The 10,998-nt window shown below is 37.5% G+C and overlaps 1 protein-coding gene across 1 annotated transcript; it reads right to left on the bottom strand.

The window, feature by feature from the left end:
• Window positions 1–8,787: 8,787 nt before the first annotated feature.
• On the bottom strand, window positions 8,788–9,770 carry LOC121967757 (glycine-rich protein 2-like). The gene has a single exon (XM_042518215.1). It carries the CDS (start codon window positions 9,655–9,657, stop codon window positions 9,028–9,030), a length of 630 nt encoding a protein of 209 aa, XP_042374149.1. The 5' UTR covers window positions 9,658–9,770; the 3' UTR covers window positions 8,788–9,027.
• Window positions 9,771–10,998: the final 1,228 nt, after the last annotated feature.

The raw sequence follows: 10,998 nt of genomic DNA, 5'->3' as shown, positions 1-10,998 counted from the left end.
TACCCACCTTCCTAAGCATATGTCTCCCTTTCTTGGGATTAATGCCTAGGTTTTCAACCACCTTCTTCTCCTTAGGCAAGATAGGTTGTTTCCTTTTAGGTCTATCATTTGAAAATAATTTCCTAGGGCTATCACCTATATTAACCCTATTCTTATCATTATATCTAAAACCATAAATATGCATGGGAAAATAATTCATATTATTTTTAACATGCATGGAGGAATTTGAATTTGAACTTAAATTCAAATTAGGGTTTACCTTACCCTTTACCTTTGGAGCTCCCCCTTGACATAAGCCTCCATTCTTCCTCCACTTCTTCTCCCACTTCTTCAAGTGCGCCAATTTCTTGAGCTCTCCTCTCCTTGGGCACTTTGTGTGGTAGTGTCCCCACTCACTACACGTGAAACACCTAATGTGCTTCTTCTCCTTCTTCTTCTTCCTACAACTCACATTAGTTTCTAAATTAACTTTAGTGAGTTTAGGGTTTACCTTCTTTACCTTCTTGAGCGAAGGACACCTACTCTTGTAGTGCCCCATCTTACCACACTCAAAACATTTGATGTGGTCCGTTGTGCTCTTATTGGTAGTTGAGGTGGAGGGTTGAGCTTCCAAGATCTCCTCTTCCTTGGATTGCTCTTCTTCCTCTTCACTTGAAGATGTGGACGGCTCCACTTCTTCCTCCCTTGAAGATGTGGATGATACCTCCTCATCTTCCTTCTCCTCCTCGGATGTTGAACACGTATCAATATCCGATTGGTCCTTCTCCTCTTGGACCAATGAGTCATTCTCCTTGGGCTCCTCCTCTCCTTGGATTGGTGTAGGAATCTCATGAAGCGCAATTACCTTTTTCCAAAGGTCACTTGCGTTCTCGTATTCACCTACATTCAATATCGCATTAAGAGGTAATAAATTAATTAAAATTCTAGTTACCTCCTTGTCCATCTCCGATTGCTCCTTTTGCTCCTTGGTCCAATATCGACGTCGGAGACGTTTTCCCTTCTTGTCCGTTGGAGTTTTAAACGGTTCCTCCAACGCAATCCATTGGTCCCAATTCATTTGGAACCACATCTCCATGCACTTCCTCCAATAGTCGAAGTCCTCGCGCTCGTATGGAGGTGGGATTCGGATGTCCCATCCGAGAGGTCCCTCCGACTCCATCTTCTTCCTCTAGCCGCTCTCTTGGCGATTAGTCCAACAAGAGCTCACCTTGCTCTAATACCACTTGTTGGGACCTTGACGTCCGCTAGAGGGGGGTGAATAGCATCTCACCCAAATCGTCGCTTCCTACAATGGTTAGTGTGCACAGCGAAAATACAAGATAAACACTAACAATAGAAAGCAAACCTAACACGTTGATTTAACGTGGTTCGGAGATAAAGCTCCTACTCCACGGCTGTCCGTAAAGTGGACAATCCCGATCCGTCGGTGGATGATTCCCCGGAGAACTTCCGGCTAGCTCGCGTAGCTCCTTGTGGGTGGAGAAACCTCGCCACAACCTCGTACAAGCACGCTAGATCACTTGGGCACTTGGAGACCCTAATTAGGATTAACCACTACTAATTTCGTCAACCTTAACCAAGCTTCCAATGCTTGGTTATATAGGCCACGGGTTAGAAAACTTCGCCTACCAGTCGACTGCCAAAACATACAATCGACTGTCCTTCATGGAAATTTGATCGTTGCAGCCCAACGGCTCGATACCAACCCTCTGTTCGCTACCAGTAGACTGCACCAGTCGACTGATGAAACCACCAGTCGACTGCTACAGTACTGCTATAGTAACGCTACAGTAATGCTACAGTAAACCCTAATTTTGGGATTTTACCCCGAGTACATTCACTCAGCACTCGTTCTCGCCCGACCAACCTAGACCTAGCCTTCTAGCCTCCTCCATCAGCCTTGCGTCCCTCGGATGCCTCCCCATCCTTCACGTCTTGCCTTCTGGAGCTTCCATCAGCCTTGTCATTGTTGTCGGGTCTTCCTTTGCCAAGAGGTCGCACCTCCGGGACTTCATCCATTGCCAAGTCACATTTGGACTTATGTTGCCAAGACTACATGCTTGGACTTATATCGCCAAGACTCATCCTTAGACTTTCCTCCTTTGCCAAGATCACACTTGGACTTACGTTGCCAAGACTACATGCTTGGACTTACACCGCCAAGACTCACCCTTGGACTTTCCTTGTTGTATATGTATCCTGCACACTCACAATGCATATCAAATACAACAATAAACCTAACTTAAACCTTTGTCCAAACATCAAAACCTAGGGTACCCAGATTGCTCCAACAGTAGGATCACCTTCCAACCCTATGTCAAAGTCATACCCTTGGAGATAAACATAATCACGAGAATTTGTGCTTCTCCGTTCCCTTATGGATCGCCTTAAAGGCACTTGTATTTGAGGTGGTTGAGGTACTTGCTCATCAATATGAGGCAATACTTCAATTTCAGTAGCAGGTTCCTCCAATTGCATTGGAGATATCATGGGAATATCTTGGTTCACTACACTCACTGGATGTGTGATACCCCTAATGTGCGGTATAGTAATCATACCGCTACTGATCGCACTAGTAGTAACCACAGGAGGATTGTCATCGCATTCCTCAAAAGATATTTCCCTGATTTTATCACTCCCACTGTTCTCAATGAACTTGCCATTTCCCGTTTCGAAGAAGGATCTATTAGAGGGATCATAAAATTTATATCCTCTTGACTTTTCAGAGTATCCTACAAAATTACAGCTAACCGTTCTTGCGTCCAGTTTCCTTTCATTAGGCTTGTAAGGCCTAGCTTCAGCTGGACAACCCCAGACGTGTAAGTGCCTAATGCTAGGCTTCTTACCTGTCCACATCTCGAATGGGGTTTTAGTTACTGGTTTACTAGGTATTCTATTGAGTAGGTAAACTGCAGTCTTAAGTGTTTCACCCCACAAGGACTCTGGTAGAGAAGTGAAAGTCATCATACTTCTTACCATGTCTTTTAGGGTTCGATTGCAACGCTCAGCTACACCATTCTGACTGGGTGTACCAAGCATGGTATATTGAGGCACAATTCCACACTCAGCAAGGTAATTTCCAAAAGGTCCTGGACGTTGTTCACCTGATCCATCATATCGATCGTAATATTCACCTCCACGGTCAGATCAGACAGCTTTAATTTTCTTACCTAGTTAAAGTTCAACTTCGGCTTTGAAAATTTTGAACATGTCCAAAGATTACGATTTCTCATGAATAAGGTACAGATAGCCAAATCTGGAATAATCATCTATGAAGCTAATAAAATATGTGTGTCCATTCCAAGATGCCTTAGGGAATGGTCCACAAATATCCGTATGTATTAGCTCCAAAACATCACTACAACGGCTAGCCCCCTTATTTCTTTTGTTAGTGGTCTTCCCCTTGATACACTCTATGCAGACATCAAAGTCTGACATATCAAGGGAATCGAGAATTTCATATGACATTAACCTTTCTAGGCGTTGTTTGGATATATGTCCTAAACGCCTATGTCACAACATGGAAGAATTCTCGTTAGTCAATTTACGTTTTGTACCTATACTATGCATTATCACATTGTCAACTGTAGGAGTAAAGGTATTAAATTTATAAAGTTTATCAACCAAGAAACCATTGTCAACAAACACTGAATTAAAGAAAATACTGAAAATTCCATTTCTAAATGAACAAGAATAACCTGATTTGTCCAAACAAGAAATTGAAATTAAATTTCGTCGAAAAGACGGTACAATAAATGTATTTTCTAAATCCAGAAAGACATTGGTTCCTAAACAAAGCCTAAAAACATCAATCGACTCGATTTTAGCCTTCTTTCCATTTCCTGTATAGATGTATCTTTCACCATCAAGCGGAAGTCGGCTCTTGAGACAACCTTGCATAGTGACACTTATGTGAATAGTAGCACCGGTATCTATCCACCAAGTGTCTGTGGGTACAATAGCTAGATTGACTTCTGAACTAACAAAATTGAGAAAACTCTCAGAATCTACAGTTTGTTTTCCTTTTCCATTATTGATCCTCTTTCTCTTCTTGCTTAAACCTTGAGATCTAGATGCTAGGTGAGCACTTTCAGATGTTTGAAACCTCAATCTCTCTTATGTTTCATTTTCTAGTATACCGCATGGTTACCAACTTCGTAAGAAGTGTGGTAGTGTCGACCTTTTCATTTGAGGTGAATCGGTCTGCTAATTGGTCCAGGAAACTCCTAGCGTATTCTCTCTCAGTTATCGAGCCCTTTATTGGTGTCGGTATGGAAAACTTCATGATACTTAGACACATGCGATTTGATTTCTCCCACAGCTAAAATTAAGCCCTCTGCTCTATAGTGCTAGCACTGGTCAGAGGTGCGGGGCGATCATTCCTTAATGCATAGTCTAAGTCCATGCAGCCTAAGACTACGGTCACGTATTCTTTCCATTAAGCAAAATTCGAACTAGTTAGTGTTGGGATGTTATTAATGTTGGCAGTTACAAATTGCACTGAAATTAAAAAGATAAATTTATTTAAGCTCACGATTTAACTAAAGCCAAGAACATATAAGTAATATAAAATTATGCAAATAAAATAAAATTTTAAATGCATATAAATGGGCTCTTTATGAGATACCAAGTACAACATAATGTGTCTTCCTTTGGGCGACACATTATTTGTTAGCGATACTCTCTAATATAACTCAAACTTTAATTGGTCATACAATATGCCTTAGCTTTCTTTGGGTCGACCTATTGTGCGCATAATATGATACTTTATATGAGTTATATTTTGGTTCATAACTTACAACAACCTTAATCGGCCACATAATATGCCTTCCTTTAGCCGACATATTGTGTGTATGATCTGAACAAAATAATATTTTGTTCTATAGTTGTAAGCTACCTTATACATATATCTGACATAAAAGTAACCTTCCTTTGGGTTAGGATCTTAATTTGAAAAGAAATTACTTAATCAACCTTAATAACGTCAAATTAGGCTTATTAATCGATTGATATCTTATGGTAATTGTGTGGTATGATCCAATCGATTATCCCAATCGATCTGAAAGTCTACTCTATGTGACTATATGATTATACATAGAACTCTTCCGACTAAAACTTCGAGTTCTATAATTATAATTAAATAGTATTAAATTATTTAATACTATTTAATTTTTTTTTCATGCATTAAAAAAAAATTTAATGCATTTTTTTTATAACAAAAAAATATATAACTTTTTTTTTCTTCTTTATACTGTTTTAACGAAACACTATTGTTTTTTTTTTTAATTCTGTTCGTTTTTTTTTAACGAAACAAGAAAAAAAAAATCCTTTCCTTTACAGTTTGGTTGAAACAGAAATTATTTTTTTATTCTTCCTTTTACTGTTTCAATGAAACAGTAGTGTTTTTAAATTTATTTTTTTTCTCGAGACTGTTTCGTTGAAACACTAGCCTTAATTAAAAAAAACTTAATGGACAGAAGAAAATAATAATAATAATCTCAATCGATTAAAATAATTCTAATCGATTAACATAATCATAAGTTTAAGACTATTTATTGATTGAAATTTTCAATTATTTCTGTTCAAAATTTTAAACTCGACAATTGATTGTTCGACTAAAGTAATCAATTGAATCATCACAATTTTATCAAAAATTAGATTAAATAGTGACGAGTTTCACCGTTCTTCGTATTCTTCATAGAAATACGAAAAACTCGAAAAATAAGTCTATACTAATTTTCTCTTATATGATTTTCGACTATTAAAAATTTGTATTAACTAGGAAAGACTTAATCTAGCATACAAATAACAAATCAACGAAAACCTAAATTTTATTGCCAATGAAAACGATAAAACAGAACCTGGCTCTGATACCAATTAATGGTTCTCGTAAAACCTAAGCCGCATGAATTCTAGACAATCATAGTAAGAATTCGAATAGGAAAAAGAAGAATATATGAGCTGGATCTTCGTTTCATCAAGAACACGGCATAAGGAAATAAATATTATAATTACAAAGAACCTGAATGGAGCGGAATCGTCATGGTTCTTCGTGCAAAGCTCGCTGATCCAACTATCCTGCGGAAAAAGAAGGAGGAGAAGAAGGTTGGCCTTCCGAAAGAGTTAGGGTTGACGACACCGAATTCTCTTCGCCAATGGGGAACGAAGAGACGTCTCAAGATTACCCCAATCCTCTGGGGACCAACCCGTTATATAGTGCACATCTATTATCAGCTCATCGATGATAATAGATGTGGGACTATAAATCCATATATACTAAACATCTATTATCAATAAATAGATGATAATAGATGTGGGACTATAGATTCTATACATATGAGATCCACGTCCAATTATCCGAAATTCACTAGATATAAGTTAGATCATTTTAAAGGGTTCGAATCGTATTCTCAACTATAATATATTTATAGAATTTTTTTTTAAAATAGGAAACGCAATAAAAAGATACTAAACTTTTGAATTGTCCACCACATACACTTTTCAATTTACTTTCATAATTGATAAAAAATTTTATGAGGTCAAATATAATCAATGATAATTTATCATTTTTTTATGAGAAAGTTGATACATATATCAGTCAATATGAGTAAGTAAATAAATAAATATTATGCATAAATACCTGCAATAAAATATTAATTAAATAATATAGAGTATTAATCTGACTCTTGACTCTGACATAAATTAGTGGTTTTATACATCGATTTAAAGATTTTATTGTGGAAGTTTGGCATAAATAGAATTGCATGTTTTAACAATTTTATTTAAATAATGTCTATTTTCTTTTTTATTTCAATGTTTCATTTTTCAAATTTTCTAATGCATTGGTTTCAACTATTTAAGATATTGTCTTGGATCAACATTATCTTATCCATTCTCTAATTTTAGTATTTATAAATAATATTTTCTAAATTTTTTTTTAAAAAAATCATTCCCTAAATATTATAAAGAGGAGATAAAAAAAATTTAAAAAAACTAATATATAATGTATTAACAAATAAATATTTAAATTTAGTAAAATAATTTTTTTATTTCAAATTATTAATTTTGAATAAGATAGCAAACCACTACAATCTAGCAAACCACTACAAGAAAAGCTGTCAAATAACAAATTAGCAGACAAAGTTAGCAACGACATTAAATTTTCATTACTAATTTAAAAATTATCAAATAACGATTAAATTAACCGACAGAATTAGCAACAATTTGAAAGTTGTCAAATCGCGACAGATTTAACAGACGGTTTAGCAAACAAAACAATGGGAATGAGCAGTCATGAGCATAACTCTGAATAGGGCCAAAGATGGACATTTGAGATACAGCAAACAGCCTTACGAATATCAGATAGAAAGGATATAAAGAATGCGGACAGAAACAAAGACGGCCATACAGATAGAGAGAAGACCAGGGAAGATAATGTTGACGAATTTCTCATATATATATCTCATATTAATTGCTACTTTATAGTATATGCTTTTAACAATAAAAAGCTCCTTCAAAAACAAAATGATTTTTTTTTTTTTTAAATCGCCGCTTATATTCATACTGAATATATTATCTTGATTTATATCAGTAAACAAACGAGAATTGAAAGACTATCAGATTTTAGAATAGGCCCAAATATTAAGGTAATAGGATAATATTCCATGGGAAACCGCAGAAAAACAGAGAAAGGTACAAGCCTATCTTACTGCTGGAAAACTTCCTACAACTATAAGTTCAAGAGCACTACAGCTTACAGGTAAACTGCTGACTTGCTGGCCTCTAGAAACTCTATTCACTCAGATAAGAGTAAGAGTAACATCTAAGTGTTCATGTTCAAAACATACTGTAAAGTAAACAAAAGCATTTTTTTTAATGTGGTAGGGTATTACAGTAAACTAAATTAGGACAAAAACAAACACATATCAGCGGATCAATTGAGAAGTCCTATGGAAGTTTTCCAGTTAATCTATGGAAGTCCTTTTGTTAACCTAAATAAGAAGAAAGTTCCCGTCAACTATTTTAACAACCATCCACTAACCAAAAATTTCTTAATAAAACGTTCTATCAAAAATTCAATGATTTGCTGCATTAGTAGCTGAAAGAATAGCAATTCACCAATTAGAATAAGATCATATGTTCCTCGTAATGGGATATCTTACAACTCACAAGCTCAGAACAAACTGTTAAACCTGATTAAAATGAAAATCAAACAGAATATTCTGACCAAAAGTTTATTCAGTAGGCTTTGTAAATATTGAACGAGGAATATATAATTCATGTAGCATACTACTATAAAAACCTTCTACGATTTTATCATACAGGATAGATGAAGCAATTTGGACAGAGATGCATTGATAAATCATGGTAAAAGCATTTATTTGTAGAAAACAAACATCTAAATCAAGCATCGGTATTAGGTTGTTCTATGAGAGGACATGCGCTCAAACCAATCACGAAATTGTTGTTTTTGAGAGAACATAGATAGCCCATTAAACAATACACAAATTTCTTTCGAAACAGCAAATGTGTAGATAGACTGATTATAAATGGGGCATATTTCATAATAGTAAAGCAATACTAACCTCCAACGTAGTAAGGACAAGGAGCGCAAGCAACCAATCTCCGACAGGATTGCACAAGTAGTTCCAAGATTGAGATCAAATGATATTCAAAATTAGTAGTTCACCTGAATAACATCATCACGTATCCACACAGTATGGAATTTAAGGAGAAAATCAAGAAGCAACTAACAAACTAGAGCACAATTATAATAAGAAAAGGAGATTGAGAAACACTAGCTTGCAATTCAAATATTGCTTTCAAGATCCAAAAGTGAAGTTACAATCCAACAAAATAGACATATCAAGTCAAACAGACATCCGCATGTATTGCAAGGAGGAGGAATACTGCGATTACAAGCAACGCCAAAAGAGAACATAAGCCCACAAGGTAGCAGATGTTAGAGTATTAGATCATGGATAGATGGGCAAAAAAGTTGATGCTAATGGTAAATTAAATCCATTCTCAGTTCCTGCCTGGGCACTCCCTAGCAAAGTGCCCGGTCTCACCACAGTTATAACAGGATCCACCACCGCCCCCACCATTCCTCCCACCTCCGCCTCCACCCTGGTAACAATCTCTAGCAAGATGCCCCGTCTCACCGCAGTTATAGCAAGCACCACCACCGCCTCCGTTGCCACCTCCACCGCCACCCTGGTAACAATCTTTAGCAATGTGTCCAGTCTCGCCGCACTTGTAGCAGGCACCGCCTGAGCCTCCCCCGCCATAACCTCCTCCCCTTCCTCTCCCTCCGCCACCACCGCTGGTGAACCCGTAACCTCCTCCATAACCTCCGCCCCGAGATGATCCCCCTCGGCCCCCACCGAAGCCATCCCTTCGCCCTCCACCACTACCCTGGACCGAAGATCCATCCGGGCCGGTGACGTCGATGGCCTTGCTGCGCCCGTCGTCCCCCTCGGAGAGGGAATACTCCACGTTCTCGCCCTCGGCGAGGCTCCGGAACCCGTCGGATTTGATGGAAGACTGGTGAACGAAGAGATCCTCCCCGCCATCGTCTGGCGTGATGAAGCCGAACCCCTTGGTATCGTTAAACCACTTCACCGTGCCCTTCGATCGGACCGCCTCCTGCTCCATTGGATCGACCGGGAAGAAGAGGAAGACAAACACGCGAAGAGAGGGAAACCCTAAAAGGTTTGTCTCACGCACACTAGGGCGGCTCTTGGCGTGGGCGTCGCTTGTGGCGTGGTGTCGCTGATATAGAGGGAGGTGCGAGACCGCGGCTCCAGACGGCTGAAATCCAACGGGCAGAAGGAAACTGATGCGAAATATGAGCCGTCAGATTTGCTAGGTTTTGTATCGTGGAGGAGACTGGAGAGAAGCCGCAACGTCTAAACCAATGGATAGGAATGGTTGGAGATTTGGCATTAATTTAATTATAAACACAGGAAATGCATTAAAAAAAATAAGTATATATTAATTAAATCCATACGTGTGAATGTATATATAAATATCATGTGCGATAATACGCATCTTGAATATGATATTTATAAAAAAAAATATATGGTAATTTTGTTTATACCAAAGAGCGTGTAAAAATAATAAAATTCTCCCTTTATCCCTCCCTTCAATCTGCCAACCTTCTCAAATCATTATTTTCCAAGCATTTAAGGTACATTTTTAATTAAAAATTATTTTATAGTTCGGATGCACGTCCTCTCACCCTCTTTCTCCCTCCTTCCCTTTTCTTGGTCTTATAAACACGAAACAATCATGAACCTCCTCCGCTAGTCATACCTTCTTGTGCTATTTGGCGGGATTACAAAAGACTATTTAGAGTTTAGGGATATTGTCGTAAGAGTTTTAAGATAAGAGTTCAAAGGACAATAGTGGTTAAAAACCTCGGCGTTGAAGGATAAATTTCTAGCAAGAGTGAAATTAGTAGAAGAAGATAGTTACTAAAAACCTCGGCGTTGAAGGATAAATATTTAGCGATGTATGTATAAATTTACTACTATAAAATAGGGTTGTCATGTAAAAAAAATTACAGTTTGGTAGCACAGGGTGATGACAAAAATTGTATCAATGGTTTTATTGGATGTGTGAGGAATAAATATTCAACAACACCTGAAATATGATGTACTTCAATACTTAATCGGTTTACAAGGTACTCCACTGTTATGCTAGATTTCAGCTAGACTTTGCTCATACATGTTAGGTTGATATGGTAGGTATCAACATGTTGGGCCTGCTATGCGATCATATCAGACCAACTTTCTTCCTTGATCAAAATTTTAGTTTGATATCATATCTACCTTCTCCTCGCTCAACACTTCGTAGTTATTGGGCGTTTGCATAAATCCAATTACCCTAGGTCCATCAATGTATTTTGACTAAAATCCACTTATGAACCTAAACTTGTTTGAGTATACCCATTTACCGTATTGTTAGCTTCTAGTGTTGTAAGGAGTTAAATTG

Source organism: Zingiber officinale, chromosome 1B (assembly GCF_018446385.1).
Source record: "Zingiber officinale cultivar Zhangliang chromosome 1B, Zo_v1.1, whole genome shotgun sequence".
NCBI classification, from domain to species: Eukaryota; Viridiplantae; Streptophyta; class Magnoliopsida; order Zingiberales; family Zingiberaceae; genus Zingiber; species Zingiber officinale.
The sequence above is the reverse complement of the archived record's forward strand: the minus strand, read 5'-3'. Positions and strand labels throughout refer to the sequence as shown.

What these genes read in the sequence shown, in the direction of transcription:
- LOC121967757 (XM_042518215.1), bottom strand. Translation starts at nt 9,657, where the DNA reads ATGGAGCAGGAGGCGGTCCGATCGAAGGGCACGGTGAAGTGGTTTAAC.